At 41.8% G+C, this 22,878-nt stretch overlaps 1 protein-coding gene across 1 annotated transcript in view; it reads right to left on the bottom strand.

The window, feature by feature from the left end:
- Nucleotides 1–5,771: 5,771 nt before the first annotated feature.
- Nucleotides 5,772–22,878, bottom strand: part of LOC108431680 (carbohydrate sulfotransferase 8) — a 312,403-nt gene continuing 295,296 nt past the window's right edge. The window contains exons 3-5 of the mRNA XM_037540109.1: nucleotides 14,558–14,595; nucleotides 9,270–9,845; nucleotides 5,772–8,798 (exon numbers count right to left, since the gene is read on the bottom strand). Coding sequence (XP_037396006.1) covers nucleotides 8,250–8,798; nucleotides 9,270–9,845; nucleotides 14,558–14,595 — 1,163 coding nt within the window. The 3' untranslated portion in view covers nucleotides 5,772–8,249. The remainder of the gene's footprint in view (nucleotides 8,799–9,269; nucleotides 9,846–14,557; nucleotides 14,596–22,878) is intronic.

Here is a 22,878-nt window from a genome sequence, read left to right as displayed (position 1 = left end):
ATCTGTCGCTCTAAGACTTGTAGGCTGTGTCTGTGAGTGTTTATTCTCTTAGTCCTTGCGAACGTCCTTTAGCTAATCTCCCCTCAGGCTCTGCCATCGATATCTTTGGATGCGATGACGCTTTGCTTCACTGCCAGTGTCTTTTTCTCCCGTCTTCCATCGCTCTCTCTGCCAGCTTCGAGCATTCGAGTTGAAAAAGTTCAGCATCTCGCAAACAGGCGTGTTTGTTGGGTTTGGCGCCGTAGCCCGCGGCCCGCGGGGAAGTTAAAAGCTCTCTCCCTCGCGCGACGGCGTCTTCTCCTGCTAATGAGAACGATGAATGGCTTTTGTTTTCCCGCTCAACTCGGCCTGAATTTTAACTGCACGCCCTCGCGACCGGCTCTGCTGCAACAGGCCCGACGGCACTTTATTCAAATTCTCCATCCTCTCTCGCTGATCAGCTGAGAGAGCATCATAAAGCGTCTCATAAACAGCGGCAAAGGAGAGCAGTAAATAATTAAATTAAGCCAAATCACCCACTCCCTCACCCAGCCGCTGCCTCACTGTCTCTTGCCCGCCGGTGTCCTCTGTGTCCCGCAGTTTGAAGCTGTTAATCAATTACATGTCAAGCTCAATAAAGCAACAGACAATATAGAGCATACAGCACTTTTAGACTTTTACAGCCATTTTTGGAGGATGTTTTCAGTGCAGACTCTCTACTGACTGGCCTAAAATTAGACACAGCTGGAGCTGGATTGGCTTTACTGGCGATGCTCTGTGATGCACTCTGTGAGATTTCACTGGCCAGTTGGAAACAGATAAAGTATCTGTATACTTTCCCAGCCCAGATGGAAAGCTATTAGCCTCAGCATAGATATTCACATCAGCATTACACCACAGGACACATTCAATGACAATAACAACACGGCTGTGTCAGTTATTATTCCATTAGCGTGAGCTGGTTTAGAACAGGTCTACTATTATTGAAGGTGGAACAAACAACTCCACTATTTTTACAGTCAGACTGTAAAACTACACACTGCAGATTCATACTGGATTAAAATTACTCCACAATTATTACCATCAGACCATAAAACAACACACTGCAGATTCATACTGGATTAAAATCACTCCACAATTATTACCGTCAGACTGTAAAACTACACACGCTGCAGATTCATACTGGATTAAAATTACTCCACAATTATTACCATCAGACCATAAAACTACACACACTGCAGATTCATACTGGATTAAAATCACACCACAATTATTACAGTCAGACTGTAAAACTACACACACTGCAGATTCATACTGGATTAAAATCACTCCACAATTATTACCATTAGACTGTAAAACTACACACGCTGCAGATTCATACTGGATTAAAATCACTCCACAATTATTACAGTCAGACTGTAAAACTACACACACTGCAGATTCATACTGGATTAAAATCACTCCACAATTATTACCGTCAGACTGTAAAACTACACACACTGCAGATTCATACTGGATTAAAATCACTCCACAATTATTACCGTCAGACTGTAAACATTATACATGCTTATCTGGATTTACTTGAAAAGACCATATCCATTTTTAATTTTATTAAGCATTTTTTGTCAGAATATGAACATTTAATTGCAAAAAGCAGCTTGATGTGTTATTTTCCTTGTGTATATTCATCTACTTCACAGTCACATTTCTATATTTAGTGTATTTTTTTAAAATGGACTCCCAAATAGTGAATCGTGATTCATAGTTCCAGTGCCAGCGTCCTTTACACCATTCCACCTGATGCTTGGCATTGCGCTAGTGATCTTAGGCTTGGATGCTGTTGCTCGGTCAAGAAGACCCATTTCCTGAAGCTCTCGATCCACAGTTCTTGTGCTGATGCTGCTTCCAGAGGCCGTTTGGAATCCTGTAGATAGAGAGATTCAACAAAACAGACAAGAATTCCCACAGACTCTGTCCAAACTCTTGTAGAAAGCTTCCCAGAAGAGTGGAAGCTGTTACAGCTGCAAAGGAGGACCAACTCCCTATCAATGCCTATGCATTTAGAATGGGGTGTCATAAAAGCTCCTGTGGCTGTACCATGTAGGTGTCCCAGTACTTTTGTATCCAGTGTATATATTTGGCAACCTCTCTAGGGTATTTCCTGCCTAACTGCCCAATGACTGCTGAGATAGGCTCCAGCACCCCAAGCTACATGGATAAATGGCTTAGATTTTGAGTGTATTTTCTCCTATATTAGTATTTCCGAATGCGCTTAGTTCTTGTAGGCAAATCGCTGTGAGGTCTGTTCTTGATAATGGTCACATATTCTAGTAAATATGTAAATAACCGCCTTAAAAACGTGATCTGATGGCAAAGACCGCCAACATTGGCCCACACAGAAACCACCTGTGATTCACCACCCTCCAGCCTCATGTAGGCTGAGCAGGCCTACAGTTGCAAGAACAAGATAAAAAAGGACACAAGAGTAAAAGGTAAATGCATAAACATTTATTCAGAGACACTCAACAGAAGGAAAAGAACGAGAGAGAGCAAGAGAGAGAGAGAAAGAGAGAGAGAGAGAGAGAGAGAGAGAGAGAGAGAGAGAGAGAGCTACCTGAAGAATGTCTTCCTGATTCACACTGGTTGATTGGCAGTGTAAAAATAAGGCAAAGGGCATTAGATGATGGGTTTTTGTACATTTGTGCACCGACGACAGGTATACATTCACTTTTTAGATTCACCTTACAAATGTCTTCGTATAGATCTGTGTCTTCAGTGGAGGGAGGGCACGACGAGGCAATAGGATCGTTTTTTGGAGAAGAAAGAAGTGCCTGCAATAGTTCTCACACACACGCAGCAGATTAAAAGCAGTTCAACACTCAGTACGATATGTGGAATCTCCAACACCATCACATCACTAATAGAACATCTGTCCGTCTTTAAATATGTGTCTGTATAACATATGTCCCTTTATATATCTATATATCTATATTTCTATATATATACCTCTATATAATGTGTACCCATTTTCTCATATATGCCCATATAGGATATGGATCTGTATCTTTGCTTTATGCCTTTCAAACATTTCAAAAATAGCTCTAAATAAGAATATACTGTAATCTATATATTTATGTGTGTTAGTGTTCATTCTTTGATAAGTAGAATACACTTAGCTTATAGTCAGAGGACATTCTAGAGGGCTCAATGCATGACTTCCCAGATCAGTTAAGATTAAAGTTAAGCCTGTCCACATAATAGGTAAGAGACATTTCTACTGGACAATCCTCAAGCTTGGTTTAAAGGAGTACTCCAGCATTTTGAACCTACTCTCTATCTGCTGTATCAGTGGCAGTCAGTTGATTATCATGGACACTAACTTTGATGCATTTCTCTGTTCTCACTCACTGAAGATAAACAGACTCAGTTGTGAAAATCAATGGGCAGATGCTGAAATCCATCAGTAAATGTTCTGCAAAAGTCATAGATTGCATGGAATTTGTCAGTCAGTAGTTGTTTCAGAGGCTAGTTGTCCACAGGGAAGAATTTGTGGTCATTTGTTACTGGGCTGGAGTTGTGGGGGCAGTTTTTGCAGTCTGATGGTGCATGGAAATCTTTAACTGACTGACTGTCTAACTAACTAACTAAATGACTGACTGACTCACTGACTGACTAACTGACCATCTGAGCAACTAATTAAATAATTAACTGACTGACTGAATGACTGTCTGACTGACTAAGTGACTGACTGACTCACCGCTTAACTGTCCAACTAATTGAATGACTGTCTGATTGACTGACTCAGTGACTGTCTGACTGATTGACTAAATGACTCACTGCTTAACTATTGAACTGACTGAGTGACTGTCTGACTGTATGACTGAATGACTGACTGATTAACTGACTGATTAAGTGACTGACTGAGTGACTGTTTGACTGACTGAATCAGTGACTGACTGACTAATTGACTCACTACTAAACTACCCAACTAACTGACTGACTGTCTGACTGACTGACTGACTAACTGAATGACTGACTGATTAACTGACTGATTAAGTGACTGACTGAGTGACTGTTTGACTGACTGAATCAGTGACTGACTGACTAATTGACTCACTACTAAACTACCCAACTAACTGACTGACTGTCTGACTGACTGACTAACTGATTGGCTGTCTGACTGACTGGCTACCTACCTACTATCTTACTAACTGACTGACTGATTCACAAACTGAATGACTGATTAACTATCTAACTGTCTGACTGACTAGCCATATAACTAACTGAATGACTGACTGGCTGATTAGCTGGCTAACTGACTTAATTAGCTAACTGTCTGACTGCCTGACTAACTAACAAAATGTCTGACTGGCTAAGTAACTAACTGACCAACCAACCAACTAAATGACTGAATAACTGCCTCACTGCATAACTAATTGACTGACTGATGTTCAGATTGACTGACTAACCAACTAACTAAGTAACTAAGTGACTGGTTAACTTAATACTTGACTGACTGACAGTTTGACTGACTGGGTGATTCATTAATTAATTACTTATCACATGAACTAATTAGCTAACTAACTGACTGAATGATTGACTTTCAGGCTGAGTGGCTAACTAAGTGACTCACTCATTCACATTTGGCAAGCTGCATATTCTCCACAAGGGGGTGGTATTAGCAGGGATAAGAGCAGTGCTTGGAAAGTTTTCATGAAACATTGTCATGTTTGTCTCCTTTTAATGGCCATTACACTCTAAACTCTAAAGGGCTATTATTTGTGTGATTCATTGGATTACAGTTACTTAACTGAACAATTAAATTGTATATAGCTGATAATATCTGACCTGGAAACACAACATTTCAGCTAGAAAAAACGCAGCATCATTTATTCGTATCATGTTTGGGGTGTAAAGTTCCACATTCATATTTTATGTTTGTGAAATTCAAACATTTATTAGCAGAATTTGACACCTGCCCATTGACTTGCATTCTGGCTGTATTTTGAGTCAGTACATTTCCTGCTCTTTTCTAAGTACAAGGAAATGTGCTGAAATGACTGACAGTAGTAATCAACCACACACATGCGTGTCCAATAGGAGAAGAGCTCATAGACTCTCTTACAAGAAAATCTTCACTTTAGGCTTAAATTATCCAGCTTTACTGAGAAACCCTGCTTTGTAAACCACCCCCAGCTGCAGGCCCGTGTGCACAACAGCAGCACCGATCTCGGATCAGTTTTCGTGCCCAAATTCCTGATTAATAAATGAGGAATCATCCCAGAAGAGTGTGAGATGATTATAAATACCAGCATGTGACTGATAACCATGATTGAGGTGGCTCTCTCAGGCCCCACCAACACATAAACCCATACACAAAGGATTTTAATAGGACTCTGGGGTTTCACATTATAGCCTTGAATTTCAGTGCCTGGATTCATAAATCCACCAAACTGGGATAATCTCCCCCCTCTATCCCCTTTATCAAGACCCTAATCACCCAAGGCTTACTCAGAAGGTGGAGCCTTATTATGGGATGTAGTCACTGTCAATCAAACAGTGCTTCTTATGTCTTGTGTTTCCAATTAACCCTTAGAAGCATAGCATACTGTTATTTTGTACACACACACACACACACACACATACACACACACACACACACACACACACACACACACACACACACACACACATATATATATATATATATATATATATATATATATATATATATATATATATATATATATATATATATATATGTATATGTAATTACATAATTCATGTTTGTCAGTAAAAGAGGAGGATTTAATTATAATTTGAATTGTTTGTTCAAGGCCTTTTTTGCGGAAACATATTCCAAAAGATTGACTTTTCTATCAGTCTGACTGACAACAAACAACTGAAGCCAAATGCTTGGATTAAAACCTGTAAATACACTATATGAAGGTCATTTTTTATAATAACCATGTAATAACTATGTAATTACATTGCAATAATGAGAAAATAGCAAAATGACAGTAATATCGCTAGACTTCCAAGGGTTATGGTTAATGAAGGTATTATTTTGATTTAAATGAAACTTTTAGACGTGGCATTTTTGAAAACATGGATTACCCCAGCCAGAACTGTCATCTCACCGAGGGCATTTCTGATCTGCAATCTGTCTCCATTTCTGAATGAAGGTTTTCTTACACAGTCATTTACAAATGGGAAAACGCCATAACGTTAAAGGTGGCAGCTTCACGCACACTCAGAAACCCTACTACAAAATCAACAACGGCCTCGAATGAAGACAACCACACACACAGATACACCTAAAGCCATATACAAATACATATAAAAATATAGAGTCTTCTGAATGCCCTTTTTACAATTCTGAATATTATAGTTACTTTTCTTTTTATACTTTAAAATAGCAGTTTAGGTAAAGGCGTCGTGGACGTGTGTAACGTGTGACGTGTGCTCTCTAAAGAGTGGTGTGTTACTTTTGGCGTGTAAATGAAGTGTGTTTGGAGGAGAGAATCATTTCGTTTGGGTTTCAAGTGCATCTGATACGTTAAAGCCATAGTTTCCCAAATGCATCGATCAGGCAATACTTGCTTCTTTACTTTTGCTCTGAACTTCATGGCTAATGTGGGTATGTAATGGAAGCGCCACCAATTGATCGTTGGCAAAATTGATTGACACACCTCTCAGCCAATCACAATCATCTCCAAGTGCTGCTTCCTCTGTGAAAAAAGACTGCACTCCAACAATGCTCCTCACAACAAACCTGCTGTGAGAACGGCGGCGGCAGTAAATTAGTCTGGACTGATGACTAAAAATGGTACAACGGTGTTAGTGAGCAACTGACTCACGTTACCCTGAACATCTTTTCTATGAACAATTCAACAAATATATCATAACAAAATATGAAAAAAAAACTTAGCATGCTGTTTACCTCATTCCACAACATGCACTTTCAGTTTCAGTTCTGTTGGACGCATGGAGAGAGAAACGACAGCACATCTCTCACAAGTGCGTCACTACTGCTGTAAATGTTCATCTCTCAGAAGATTTTATTAAACGCTGAGCTAAACCGATAGCTAGAGCGCAGCAGCGGCGCCAGGACTGCCAGTTTGGAGGGGCTCGGCACATCACAGGTGGGCCGAACCTTGAATTTTATTTCTGTGACACATTCTAGTAAAAAAACAAAAAACAAATCTATGATGTGCCGCCATGCGTCCATCACAGAAAACAAAAGTCAGAACTCATGAAATCAGTTATCGACATGTGATCCTGTTCAGATTAATGAAATCACGCCTAATTTGTTTCATGATTTGAATAAGCTGCGCTCATGTTTCCAGTCAATACGGTGGTGAAGGTCTTGGAAGAGCATTTTTTTTTGTGTGTTTGAACAAGGGGTGAAATTTTGATTGATCAAAGTCCAAATTAGGATGGAATAATTTCACCTATTTTGTGAGTTTATATGCCCATCACTTACTTGACCTGTGCGTTAGCAGCCATATGTTAAGAGAACGTTTGTTCTTAACTCGTTTAGACTAGTTTTGAGATCGAACATTCTAGGAGAACCTAATTTTTTCGTGGGTTCCAGGACCGCCGCTCCGTCAACCTGCCGGATCCATCACTACCCTGTGTTCCAGGACCTGATCTTTTACAAATTAAGCCCTATTCTACACTAAACAGGCATCATGATGCTAACTGCAAATTTCTAAGAAAATCATACGTCCTATAGTTTCTGTAGCTACATCAGTCAAACCATCGGCTCAGTCTACCTGCCAGCACATGTGTAAAGATGCAAGCTACAGACATAGTTACAGAAGCTAATGGAGGCATGACTTTCTCTGAATTATGCAATTAGCGTCATGCTAACTGCATGCTTCAATGATCGCAGCAGACTCAGAAAGTTCTTTCTTATGTGGTTTCTGACGCTGTGTGAGACACTGCATGAACATGGACTGGCTACATTAGCCGTGCAAATCCAAAGAAGCCAGCAAAACAAGTCAGGCCTGATCAACAAGAGGGAAAACTATGCATGTTTGATTTTTTTGCCCAACTATTACATTAAAATCCCAGCTTAATTAGCAGGTCTACACTGATCTGTTTCAATCCTCCCAATGTAATTTGAGTGTATTATGCCATGAAGTGCCAATGTAGCAGAAAGCTTGGTAGTTTTAAACAGTTAGCATGAGTTACTAATAGAAACACTGTATAGCTGTAACGTGCCAGCAGTCTTTTACAGCTTATCCTGCACAGGCGCAGCCACCTCAGTACAAGTCCTTGAAGGGTTTGGAGTAGTTGAACATCAGGTAGTCCATGTAGTAGAAGTCGTACGCCCGCTGCCTGTCCGAGGCGTTGAGCTGTGTGAAGTAGTGCTGGGTGATGTGTGTGGAAGTCCTTGCCGCTTTGGGGTTCCTGTCCTTGAACGTGGGAAAGGTGAGGTTTCTTGGGGCGCCTGTCCTGCGCAGGAGGAAGTTGGCCTCCTCCTCCATGGTCTCGAACTTGCCGATGAAGTCGTAGTCCAGCAGACAGGGGCTGCAGAGCTGGCTGACAGGCTCCCAGTGGATGTCCATGCCCACGGGCCGGTGCACGTCCAGCAGGTAGCGGATGAACTCCTGGAAGGTGACGCCGCTGCCCGTCCTGAGGGCCGACTTGGAGGCGTTCACTCTGTACTTGGAGATGATGGGCTTGCCGAAGACGGGGTGGTAGTAGGAGTTGGGGCTCTCAAACTTGTCCCTGAAGGCTGACACCAGCCGTTCCATGGGCTCCCGCACGAACAGAACCTTGGTGTAGGTGTCCAGGCGCCTGGCGATGCCCTGTCGGTGAAGGGGGACAATTAATATCATGCAAGAAATCCATGCCACTATATACCTATGCGTAATTAATTAATTGGTCATTACAGAGGTTCGTAATATAATTAGTTATGTCATTACTTCTTCACTACAGCCCACTTAGTAATTAAGACTTCTACTAAAAAATAATAATTAGGGCTGAGATTTTTTGTTAGTGACCACATAAATAGTCAACACATTGTTTACTTTCAAATAAAAGTACTGTAATGCTCTACAATGGACAGTCATTGTCAGACTGTAATACACTGCAGGAAGTGCAGGGGGCGATATGGCTTCTATTGTTTCATTTAAAAAGTGCTCTAATGCTTCATAATGTTAATGACATTATTATATAGAATTATTATAATATTGTTATATGTGATTATAATACAGTCCCTCTCTTTGAACAGTGTTATACTGGCACTCCCTTTATACCAGCAAATCTTCCACCTGTACCTGTCGGTCAAAACTGTCCAGCCTCTTCAGGTGGTTGCCATAGTGAACAGCGTCATGTCCGATATCACGGGTGGATGAGGCGACTCCGTCCAGCACCATCAGCACCCTCTTCCAGTTGGAGCAGCCAGCTTTGGGCACCTCGCAGTACAGCAGCTTGTACCGATCCTCCACATAGATGCGGCTGACGTGGTGGGGCGTGACGGTGCGTGAGATATTACTGCGGTATTTGGCGCACACCTCCTTCATCAGGCGCCGTCGTGCCTCCTGGATTCGCGAGAGCCGCCGCCAACTCTCGGGCATGGAGTCTGACAGTGAGGAGCTTGACAAAGAGAAGTTGGAGAGTGACCGTATGACCGGGCCAGTCTTGAGGAGTTTTCGGTGGCGTTTGGTGACCCGCTGGCCCAGCTCATGCTCACGGGAGCCGGGTGTGGGGGCTGGTCTGTTCCAGTCGAAGGCGGGGAACTGCATGGGTGAGACAGGATTGTCAGCGCTAGGCTCATCATGCCTGACTCCTCTGACCATCCGAGCTGCAGCAGCACTGCCCGCAACATCACTGTCCTGCTGACCACAGAGCTCCTGTGTGAGAGATACAGAATAACAGGTCTCAGGCAATTCAGCTCATTTAAGGTACAGCTTGAGTAATCTCCTCAGAAAAGCTCTGACCAATAGAATGGGATGACCTAGAGAAGCCACATGTGAGCCCAAGATCACCATGCTTAATGCCCAGAGTGGGCTAGAGGGGTTTAAAGCCCCTCAGCTTTGGGCTCTGGAGCAATGGAGTTCTATGAATTGATGGAGCTCCATCCAATACCTTTGGGATTGAGTGATCCAGAACTGATCATCCAACATCAGTACCCGACCTCACTAATGTTCAATCAAATCCTCACAGCAATGTTCCAACATCTAGTGTACAGCCTTCCAGCACTATGGTTCTGAAAGGATGTGTAGCTGTCAAGAAGCCTCACTGAGAAAAGGAAAGAATATTTGAACACTAAGGCTCAATCCCACTTCACCCCTTGTCCCTACCCTTTAGCCCTTATGCTTCAGTTGTGCCTGTTCATATCTAGGGGTAGGGTGTCCCGAACTTGTCCCTGAAGAGGACAACTTGGAGAGAGAGGGGTAGGGCGGAATGTTAGGGTGGAATGTTAGGGCTACATGGCCCTCCAGACGGAGGTTTTTCCGAGATGCTCCAAACAGATTGTTATGAGAAAAAAGAAAAACTGGCAAGACGGAGCACAAGAGACCAAAGAAACCCACAAATGTGTATCGTCTTAGATTAATGACGTTTCAGCGTATATTGATTTTTTTCTTCATAACAAGCATAAAAAGTCACTAGTAGTGCTGCTGTGTTGATAACTAGCTAGAAAAATGCCCTGCTCCACCTTCAATAGTCCAGTAGTCCTGACGCCTGAATGTAACTGCTGCTCCGTTTAAGGTGGAACGGGGAGATTTGAACGAGAAGCTGGTGGATATCTGACTTCAGCTTCATATCACTGAAGAATTAGCAGTGGGTGATATAAATAATTGCCCCCCTCTTTGAAAGCATATGATTCGCTAAATGTAACCAAAGCCCAGCAGTGAGGAGCTGAACTTTACCCTCCTACAGAAAGGGAAGGGGGCCTGTAGCCTGTTAATGAAGCAATGCTCTTTTTTATTTGAGGGTTGTGCCATTTCAAAGGGGAGTTTTCAATGACTACCCTCTGTTACTCAAGGTGACAACTCAAGGGGGCAAGGTGACTGTGGCATGCGCCCACCCTCTGGGTCCTGACGATGCCGGCCTCCAAGACTTGCAATTGGCCGATGAGGGGGTCCCTACACACGGAGCTGCTTTGTTCTCCTGCCCTCCCGCCCAGTGCTGGGTCTCTGGCTTCCCGGCCTGAGTTGGGTGTTGGGAGTATGCGGCATACACCCATCCCCTGGGCCCGGACGGTGACGGCCGCGAAAGCATCATCATCATCGGGGCTCGGGTGGTGGGCGCGTGCCACAGTCACACTTAAAAGCAAGGGGTAGTAGTAAAAATAAGAAACAGGATTGGGCCTAAAACTGGAGATGTGCGTGGAGTCTAAATTTATAATTGGGATTACTTGGATTATGGGAAGCAGAAAGAGTAACCAATTCTTTGAGTGAACTCTGGAGGTGTGGCTGCAGATTTCTGAAAATAAGAATGGAAGCTGCACAAAAAGAAGAGTCTACATATTAAAATGTTTGCTATTGCATTTACTCGTTAAAGCCTATGTGTGATTATCTGTGAAATTCTTACTTTTTGGCCTTGTTGACTGGAATTTAATTAAATAAATAGTATGTAATGCTAGTAAGATGATTATGAGCATAACTGAACCCTCAAAGCTGATAGTTTCTCTTCAGCCACTAGATGGCGCAGCTTCACCATGTCTTTCCCCATTCTCAGCTCTCAAGTGAAACTTTCCAAACTGCCGTGCTCTGAGCTGCACTGCTGATCCACTCTGTGTTATAATACAGCTGCATGAGAGCCAATGTGAGACGAGCGGGTTTAATCGTAGTGTCCAGTTCCTCGGTGCCTCAGGCAAATATCAATTCTGTTGCTCATTTAAGGCGCAATAAAGGCAGTGAATTGAATAATCGTAAGTGCAGTATTAACCAAGGGACGGGGTTGTAATGAGACAGCGGTTGGGTGATTAGAGACTAAAGCTTGGCTGCTGATGACCATATCACTGCTGTTGGACACAGTGGTCATTTTAGAGGAGGAGGGAACGGGTGAGGAGGCGGCGTGGAGAAGACAGGCGAGAGGACAAACTGACATGAGTGTAAATCTGGAGATGAGAGGTGGAATGATGTTTTTTAATAGTGGGCAAGAGTGGCAAAAACTGGCCACTGCATTGGAAACCCCTCTCTTTTTTGTTTGTGTTTCCTCTAGTCCTTAATCAGTGATCAGTTTCTGACCACAGAGCCACTTTTGTCTTGATATTTCTGGGTGGAGGCCCGTTTTTGACCTAGCAGTGACAGAGATGTGTGTCCAGCAACACTCCTGTGTCTGATACACTTGTAGCAGCACTACATACACCCTACCATGTCAGTGTCACTGCTGTGGTGAGAATATGCCATAATCCAAATAACATCTGGACAAACAGCAGCCCTGTGGACAGAAACTGACCAATGATGAATGAGATAGAGAAAGAACAGTTGGGCTACAGCCTGAATTGTACATCTGTATAGTGGTCACATAAGGTAGGTGGCCACTGAGTAGATGTACAAGGTAGGTGCTTCTAATAAAGTGGCCAGTGAATATAACCACATATTAGGTATTTTCACTAAAGTGGCCAGTGAGTAGAAGTACAGAGTAGGTGTTTCTAATAAAGTGGCCAGTGAATATAACCACACATTAGGTATTTTCACTAAAGTGGCCAGTGAGTAGAAGTACAGAGTAGGTGTTTCTAATAAAGTGGCCAGTGAATATAACCACACAGTAGGTGTTTTCAATAAAGTGGCCAGTAAATACTAGCAAACGTTTCAAGTAAAGTGGCCAGTGAAAAAAGCACATGGTGTTCCAATAAAGTGGCCAGTGAGCAGAAGTACAAAGCTGGTGTTTCTAATAAAGTGGCCAGTGAATGGAAGCCCATGGTGTTTCCAAAAAAGTGGCCAGTGAACAGAAGCCCAATGTAGGTGTTTCTAATAAAGTGGCCAGTAAATATAACCACACGGTAAGTGTTTTGAATAAAGTGGCCAGTGAATAGAAGCACACGGTAAGTGTTTCCAACAAAGTGGCCAGTGTATAGAACGACAACATAGGTGTTTCTAACTAAGTGGACAGAGAGTCAAAGTACAAGGTACGTGTTTCCAATAAAGTGGCCAGTGAGTAAAAGTTCAAGGTAGTTGTTTCCAATAAAGTGGCCAGTGAGTAAAAGTTCAAGGTAGTTGTTTCCAATAAAGTGGCCAGTAAGTAAAAGTTCAAGGTACGTGTTTCCAATAAAGTGGCCAGTGAGTAAAAGTTCAAGGTACGTGTTTCCAATAAAGTGGCCAGTGAGTAAAAGTTCAAGGTAGTTGTTTCCAATAAAGTGGCCAGTGAGTAAAAGTTCAAGGTAGTTGTTTCCAATAAAGTGGCCAGTGAGTAAAAGTTCAAGGTAGTTGTTTCCAACAAAGTGGCCAGTAAGTAAAAGTTCAAGGTAGTTGTTTCCAATAAAGTGGCCAGTGAGTAAAAGTTCAAGGTACGTGTTTCCAATAAAGTGGCCAGTGAGTAAAAGTTCAAGGTAGTTGTTTCCAATAAAGTGGCCAGTGAGTAAAAGTTCAAGGTAGTTGTTTCCAATAAAGTGGCCAGTGAGTAAAAGTTCAAGGTAGTTGTTTCCAATAAAGTGGCCAGTGAGTAAAAGTTCAAGGTATGTGTTTCCAATAAAGTGGCCAGTGAGTAAAAGTTCAAGGTAGTTGTTTCTAATAAAGTGGCCAGTGAGTAAAAGTTCAAGGTTGGTGTTTCCAATAAAGTGGCCAGTGAGTAAAAGTTCAAGGTTGGTGTTTCCAATAAAGTGGCCAGTGAGTAAAAGTTCAAGGTTGGTGTTTCCAATAAAGTGGCCAGTGAGTAAAAGTTCAAGGTTGGTGTTTCCAATAAAGTGGCCAGTGAGTAAAAGTTCAAGGTAGTTGTTTCTAATAAAGTGGCCAGTGAGTAAAAGTTCAAGGTTGGTGTTTCCAATAAAGTGGCCAGTGAGTAAAAGTTCAAGGTTGGTGTTTCCAATAAAGTGGCCAGTGAGTAAAAGTTCAAGGTTGGTGTTTCCAATAAAGTGGCCAGTGAGTAAAAGTTCAAGGTTGGTGTTTCCAATAAAGTGGCCAGTGAGTAAAAGTTCAAGGTTGGTGTTTCCAATAAAGTGGCCAGTGAGTAAAAGTTCAAGGTTGGTGTTTCCAATAAAGTGGCCGCTGAGTGGAAGATATTGAGATCCAGTCAGCTACTTCCTTAGTTGTGAAGCATGTTGTGATGTAAATTCCCTTGACAATAATGATGTCATAATACCAGTTGCTAATATGCAGTACTAATAATATCACAAATTCAGATCTCCCTTTATTTATTTAATTTCTAGTCAAAATGGCCATCAAGTACAATTTATGTATAAACATCAAAAAAGCACAAAATACACTTGAGAGAAAATTACACAGAAGCCTCAACAGCTAAATCTAATATCAGATGTTTGAGCAAGAGGGTTATCTAGACTATTTAATCTCCTCAGAAGTATCTCCCGAAAAACGAAGAACTTGTACTTAATGGCAGTTTTGGCTGAAAACTAAAGAAATCTTTATACAATAAAGTAGACATAAGTGCATTTTCTCACCTCCCTCGTCTGCCGAGCCATGCCACTGAATTTGACCCCTGAGAGAGAGAGAGAGAGAGAGGGTGGGAGAGAGAGAGAGAGAGAGAGAGAGAGAGAGAGAGAGGGAGAGAGAGAGAGAGAGAGAGAGAGAGAGAGGGTTATTAGTATGAAAAACATGTAGCTGAATTAGTGTTTCATGAGAGTGAGATCAAAGACTCTGGAAGCTTCTGGAAATTGGAAAGCACGCATGTCAGTTCGCGGCTGAACTGCGGTAAAAGGCACTTTGTCCATGTTTTGCAAATCAGTTTTGCAGCGCATTGAGTCGCATCTCAGTTTCACGCTAAATCCCCAGAACCTCAGAGAACACAACCTGCTTACGATTCTCCATACATCACAGTTCTACTCTGACCCAGGACTGACCTTTAGGCTGTTTCTTCCAGAGAACAAAGGACTGGAACCTTTGGTACCTGAAAACTGGAACTGGGCTTTTTCCATTGGTCATCGGTCCAGTCCTGAAGATTCCAGTTTTATGGTATTTGTTGCTCAAGATTGGTACCAACAGGACCACTATAGCCAAATAAAGGTTCTGTGCAGGAACCTGATTCATTCTTCAAGGTACAAACAACAGAAAATGTACCTTCATTGATACAACAGTGGTTTTAATTTCCAACTATGTACCCTAAATAAGATTTTCATAACCGAATGTTTTAAAACAGAACAATGGAATAAAAGCCTGAAGATCAGTCGGAGTGTGGAGTCAATACAGCTTAGAAAATATTAGGGGTGGGGAAAAATCGATTCTTAGATGCATCACGATGCGGATGTGGACGATTCTAAATCATTTCACAAATGTCAAAAATCGATTTTCTAAATATTTATTTTATAACGTCATGATGGAACGTAAAAGGCGGAACTTGGAAGTGTGAAAGTGCAGCGCCCGGACAATCTGTGTCGGCTCATAACAAAAGCTCAACTAGATGAGCGAGAAATCCGGCCAGCTCTGCATTAAAGCCAGGTTAGGTCAGGAGTCACAACCCAAATGTGAAGAAGAGCCATTCTGTCCTTTCAACAAAATTCAAACCACCTTAGGAGCCCCAACATTTAGTGTCCAGTAGGTCTCAGTGTATGCTGATGTCCTAGTAGAGGCTAAACAATATAAACGACGACACAGATTTACTCTGCTCTGATTTAAGCTTTAGTTACAGCCGTTTTCCTCCCCTTTCTGATAGGACACTTTTCCTCAAAAGTTGAATACTTTCTTGTAAAATGTCTTTCAATGTTCGACTGTTTTACGAGGCTGAAATTGCTTCTTATTCATCAGCTTCTTGTTCAAATTTTCCTGTTCCACCTTAAATTCTGCCTTCCACAATGCAAATGCGGCACCATTTAAGGTGGAACGGGAGAATGTGAATGAGAAGCGACTTCATCTTTGCAACTTTTTAGTGTTTGACAGTCTCTCAGTGCAGGTTTAACATACCAGGAAACCAACTGCACTGCTTATAAATGTGAGTAAATCCATTTGTCTCCAGATGTTCGTCTTAAATCTCTCTCTTTGCCTTTTTCGTTAGATAACTAGCTGGGCAAGGCTGCGTTGCTATGTGGCCTGCAGCCTGCACGCCAGTTCAGTGTTGCACACTTTGGAGCTGAAATACAGCATCCCATCTGAAATATATTTTATGGACACAGCGATCCACATTCTCTGCAACGAGAGCAAAACTGAAGGACAGCTGTAACATGTGCTGCATGGACATCCATTACCACAGGATCTTATGCCACTGCAACAGGCATTTTATCACAGATGAGTGGTCTCATGTGCTCCGAACAAGAGCAGCGAATGAGAGTCTTACAGTTCACTTGCCACATCACTTCCACTTGATTTATTAATAAAATATATTGGAAGTAAATTCGTTATGGATCATTACAAACACTTTGCTTTAAAAGTGCCAAGTGAAATAAAAGAAATCCTGTATAGAAAAATAGATGTTTCAAGATGCATCGGTAATTGTTTTATAATCGCATCGCAGCCTCTGAATCGTAATCGAATCGAATCGTGAGGTGCCTGGAGATTCCCACCCCTAGAAAATATATCGCTGCTGTTGGAACAAAATCTTGTATCTCCAAAATGGTAACTTTACAGCAGAAGGAAAAAACATCCATTACTTTCAAAGTAAGTCAATGGAACCAGAATTTTTTCCAAGTCAATTTTGGCCTTTTGTGTTGGTCCATCCTTCGTGAAATTTACACAGAATATAAAGGCCAATATGTCATTTCAAATTATGTCAAAAAATGAAAATCGACAAAAATGGAGATACCAGGTTTTGTTCAGTGATATATTTGCAATGAATTATAGTACAACTATGTTCAGAGACTAAAGGTACTGAAGATGCGCCCTTGGTGGTACCAACCCAGTGACAGTTCAGTCCGTTACTTGGTCTCGGTCGTGTCTCTAACTCTATAACGTGTGTTTTGTTGCTTAGATGTTGCTAAGAAAGGTCCATTGTACTGCTACCTCAGCCTTAGACCACAATATAGATGGTGTGTGGGGGATTGAGCAGAAGAAACAGCTTTTACTCTCTTGTGGTGAAGAGGAGAGGTGGGTAATGAGACCCCAGCTTGTTTGTGTGAGTAAGAACCGGTACTGCCATGAGACAGGTGTTGGGCCGCTGGGCAGATGTGGCACGTCTGGAATGATGTGTGCTCCTGAGTGCGTGTCAGAATGTTTTTAAAGGACGGTGCATGTGTGCTCAGTCAAGTGTGTGTCCTACTGAAGATGAGGAAGCTCCTTCCAAGTGTGGGTTGACTTTGCTCTGGGCTCCAGGTCGCTGCATACAGAGCTGACCAAAAGTCACAGACTTCACTTATTTACTTCAGTCAAAGCCTCAGAAAAATCACACAGAAACCTCAACAGCTAAACACAATAACATTTTTTCAGTATTCAGTGTGTGACTCTACATTTATTACAGCCTCCGTTCTTTTCAGGAGACTCACTTTCTGTTTCTCAAAGAATCTGCAGACACGTCTAAGTTCAGTCTTAGAAGTTGGTTCCGCTTTCTATCTGTCATAATCTGAGTAATCTCATATACAACTTTAAGCTCTGGTCTTTTTCTCAGATTTGAAGAAACAGTGGAGCTTGATTTGCTCCTCTCTCTCACTGATGGGGACAGTGTTGGTGTCTACCAGGTCTTCCAGGTGGTTGCTAGGAATCCCATTTTATCTGTAGCTTTTAATCATTTTCTGAACTCCCGTTTGGGAAACTCTTGTTTTTTTTCCCCCATTTATTTTCCTTTGGCTTTCTTATGCAAGTGGACTATCTAATCTCCTCAGAAATATTCCCTGGAAAAGAATAACTTGTTTTTAGAGGCTATTTGGCCAGGAAATTATATAAATAAAAGGTGGTCTCTGAGTTTTTCACAGTACTGTATTTATACTTTTTAATCATGAGATGATTCAAATTGTCCTTGTAGATCAGAGGTCACTAATAGCCGGGCTGCGGTCCTAGTCCGGACCCTGACACTGTCCTATGCGGACCTGGACTGATAACCGATAAACTACTGAGAATTATTTAATTTGGGGTGGTCCTGTTTTAATCGGCATAACGTTTTTAGCCTTTACAGAACCGGTTTAGTGGCCTGGGAGACTCACTGACCAATCGCAGATGTTGTAAATATCACACATGATGCTACTCAGCCAATCAGATACCTTTGTAATTAAAATAGAGGTGTTGAGGTCCAGTCTCCCCTGCTGCTAGATTTGGAGATATAGATAACCAGATGCTAATACAGGATAAACATTGGGGGTCGTTACATGACCAAGGACCGCTCTACATAGCCCCCACACATCACCCAAGAAAAGACATACAAAATGCAAATAAGATTAACCCAAATGGCAAGGGAAAACAGAAGTTTAAGTTAATGAAAGCAAATAAAGTTAAATAAACTAAAATAATATTTAACAATAGGCATTTCTTTTCCACAGTTATTTATATATTTGCTTTCCAAAGAAAAACATTTATCTCCATTTCTGTCCATTTTTATTTTTCTGTACAGTTTGAACAAGGCAGCTGTGCTTTACACTGTGTGAAAATTTCATGGCGAATGGCCCAGTAGAAATGCTCCAAAACAGCTGGAATAAAGTCTGTTTACATTGACTTACATTAAAAGTAAAGCATGTTTTTGCCCTCTCCTGTAAACTTATCATCTGGACGATGTATTTCTGTATATGTATTCCTTCTTTATCATTTCCCCTGTAAGGCATTTTGGCATCTTCAGAACTTAATATTTTCACAGTAGCCGTAAAATGCTGTTTCGACCAGTTTTCGAGGTCCCTCAGCTTTACCGTGTGTTCTTTTCTACAGTTATCTTAACTGAATTGGTTCCGATATTAATGTGTATGATATCCAATCCCGAAGTAAGCTGGACTTTTGTCCTCGTCAACAGCTACAAAAGCTTGTTGTACAGTTGTACAAGATGCTGTTTAAAGAAAGCTGCAGTGTGCCCCTCCCTTTTTGCTCCTCATCGCTCGCTAACAGCTCAACACAGAGTCCCAGCATCTCACACACAGAGACGACAGCATCCTAGTTTAGCTGATAACAGAGTTATGGGATAAAATGTTTCTTCAAAATAAAATGGATATAAGAATGGCCACTAGGGGGCCTGCAGAAGTAGGCCATGTTATTTAAGACTGATCACTCATCATCACTCAATCATATTTTTATTTTATAATCTAGCAGACATTTCTCTGTTTATAAACAGATGTTTGTTTACTAACATGACAAACTTGAATGTGTGTGTGTGTGTGTGTGTGTGTGTGCAGTGAAGTGTGTATTTGTGTACCTCCTCTTCAGCCTGCTGTCACTTCACATCAGTCGGACTGAGCCAGCCATGCCGAGAGGCCACAGCTGCGCGCGCACACACACACACACAGACACACACACACACACACGCAGGTGTGTTTCTATGTGGTTGAGAGTAAAGAGCTCTAGAGCCACTATTGTTTTCCACTTTAGAGCTGAATCTGTTTAATCTGTCTGGCAGGGTGAGATGTGTGTGTGTGTGTGTTAAAGTTGTGTTTCAGGTTTCTGTAGGTCTGCATGTTTCTTGCTTAAACTGACTTTTAAAAAGGGTTCTATAAAGCACCAAAAAGGGTTCTTCCACTGTAGCAGTCCTGATCACAATAATAGAAGAACCCTTTTTGGTGCTGTATAAAACCCTTTGAAAAAAGGTTCTATGTAGAAACATATATAATGCATTCTTCATCAATCTGAAGAACCCTTTGACAATGCAAGAACGCTTTAATTGTGCAAAGGGTTTTTTGAGTGTTCATGGGTCTATATAGACTCATTTTCTTTACTGAAGAACCCTTGAAGTACTGTAATATGCATGTTTGTGGAAAATCAAATTTGCATGATTTGGGCCCGTATTCGGATTTTTTTCAGTGGGTCTAAAATCCAGTCAGACTGGCCTCTAACACACACACACACACACACACACACAGGTCTTGCAGGTGGGCGTGTCTCAGCAAGCATGCCATTATTGATTAGGGAGCCTGGTCAGCTGGGTAATTGAAATATCAGGAGTGTAATTGCTTCCTGCTCAAGGTGATGTGTCGGTTTGTGTGTGTGTGTGTGTGTGTGTGTGTGTGTGTGTGTGTGTGTGTGTGTGTGTGTGTGTGACTGCACCTGTCCACTCTGACACCTGTCACAGGCCTTCTGCGACACACACCAAAGAGTCAGGTTACATGACACTCCAACACACAGTTACAACACTAAATGTTTTCATCGCGATGTAAATGGCAAAAACTCTAAAACCTGCATATTATTGTCTCCATATCAAAACCAGGTTGATCCATTTATTATTTGAAATCCTCAGTGTTGCTTCCCAGAAGAGCTGAAGCTATTATAGCTGCAAAGGGTGGGCCGACATCATATTAAACCCTATGGATTAAGAATGGGATGTCACTCAAGTTCATATGTATGTGAAGCCAGACGAGCGAATACTTTTGGAAATATAGTGTATGTTTTAAGCTAGTCTGAAAAACCAAATTTATTCTGGACTTCATGACGTAGTAGAGGCTACTTTGGCTGGAAAATAAATAAATATAAGGTGACTGACCTTATAGTCACACAGTCGCACAGTTCTGTATATTTCGTAAAACCTTTCTGGCTGCATTTTTGTATTCAGTTGTGTTATTTGTTTACTATGTATTATTATTAGTATTCTGTGTTAGAGCATGTTTTTTGTTCTAATAAGGAATGTCAACAATCAGCAAAAAGCTGAAAAAATGGATGAACAGTCAGGTTTAACGTTGGCAAAGGAGCAAGACGGGGCTGCCCACTATCACCATACCTGTTTGACCTCCATGCAGAGCATAAAATGAGAGAAGCAGGACTGGAGAAAGATGATCGAGGATACGTGATCGTTGGAAGAAATATCAATAACCTTCGATATGCAGATGATCCAACACTTATAGTGGGAAATCAGGAACACTGAAGGCCTTATAGATCAGAACTGTCCAGGGTGTGAGCTTCTCTGTGGTTTTTATGGATTTGAAGACGGGACAATAAAGCAAGCAAGAGAGGAAAATATTCATGCCTTTGAATTTTTTGAGAAAACGTGAAGAACTTTGAATGGATCGTCAACACATAGAAAATATTTTTCATCTCCCTCTTGAATCCCAGATAACCAAACTGAAGGTCTTGGTTTGGACATATTCAGAGAAGAAACCATTAATTGGAAAAGACCATTATACCTGGAGCAGTTGAAGATAAAAGAGGGAGAGTACAACCAGCTATACGATGGATGGAAACAATCAGAGGAATTATGAATCAGCCATTCAGAAGCCTGAAGACCCAAACAGAAGGCAGGATATTCTGGAGAAACACTGTCCATATGGTCACCAGGAGTCGGAAAGGACTTGATGGCACTTAATAAATAAATAATTGCTGGTTCCTGGTACATGAAAGTGTGTCCAGCCAAAAAAGTGATTCTGATTCTAATGAGGCACCGGACTACATCTAAGAACCTGCTGGTTTTCTCCATTTACTTATATATTAATGCTTATGTTGGTGCGGAACTAGATTTTAACCAGGCATTGCTGCACTAGTTAGCACATGGTGCCACTTGATGTATAAATATGGATTAACAGTTTTTGTTCAATGTTTAACCCTCTTAGATTGATGTCATGTGCAAAATCAAAGGACGTTGTAGATAGAATAAAACATTTAGTAAACACTGCATACTAAAGACATTCGTTCCTTTTGCCCAGAGGGGTAACATTGCTCCAACGACAAGTCAGGAGTCAGGAACACAATTCCTGATTAGTCGATGATTCCGAAACACAGCCTCTGATTGGTCAACAAGTCAGGAACATAGCCTCTGACAGGTCGAGGAGTCAGGAGCACAGCCCTAATTGGTCGACGAGTCAGGAGCACTCCCTCTGATTTGTAGACAAGTCAGGAACCCAGCCTCTGACTGGTCAACAAGTCAGGAACATAGTCTCTGACAGGTCGAGGAGTCAAGATCAAAGCCCTGATTGGTTGACAAATCAGGAACGCCACCTCTGATTGGTAGACAAGTCAGAAACCCGGCCTTTGATTGGTCAATAAGTCCAAAACAGCCTCTGACAGGTTGACAAGTCAGTAGCACAGCCCTGATTGCTTAATGATGTGTGATCACTGGATTGGTGGACAATGCAAAAACACAGCCTCTGATTGGTCAATGAGTCAGGAACATAGCCTCTGACAGGTCAAGGAGTCAGGAGCACAGTTCTGAATGGTCAACGAATCAGGAGCACTGCCTCTGATTGGTAGACAAGTCAGGAACACAGCCCCTAATTGGTAGATGAGTCAGGAACAGAGGCTCTGCTTGGTCAACAGACTCGACCCAAAGCACAGCTTGCGGCCACGCTAACAACTAAAACCTTTCCACACGGAAAAATGGATAAATAATCACAGAAGACATTCAATGTCAGGTTTGTCTTCATGGATTTATTTCACAAAGTCTTCAAAAAGAAAAGTTCAAGGCTGGATTATAAAGCTTCTGAAAGGGATACAATCACACCCAAGCCCTCATTAAACAGCACAACGCTAGATTTCCAGGAAAAAATGAAAGTCAGTCTGTAGCAAGCAGCGTTCCCAGATTGTTTCTTCTTTTTTGTGTACGATGTACTTTGATGTCGCATCTGACATCATTGACCTGAGAGGGTTGAAGGGGGCCTATTACACTTTTCCATTTTTTTCCCTTTCCTTTTGTGTGTTATGTAGATTTTTGTGCATACAAACAGTCTGCAAAGTCACAAAGCCTGAAGTTCATGCCAGAGGGAGTGACTCTCTTGGAATTCCAGTC

The sequence above is a fragment of the Pygocentrus nattereri genome, chromosome 7, assembly GCF_015220715.1.
Source record: "Pygocentrus nattereri isolate fPygNat1 chromosome 7, fPygNat1.pri, whole genome shotgun sequence".
Classification (NCBI taxonomy): domain Eukaryota; kingdom Metazoa; phylum Chordata; class Actinopteri; order Characiformes; family Serrasalmidae; genus Pygocentrus; species Pygocentrus nattereri.
This window is presented reverse-complemented; position numbering and strand designations above follow the sequence as displayed.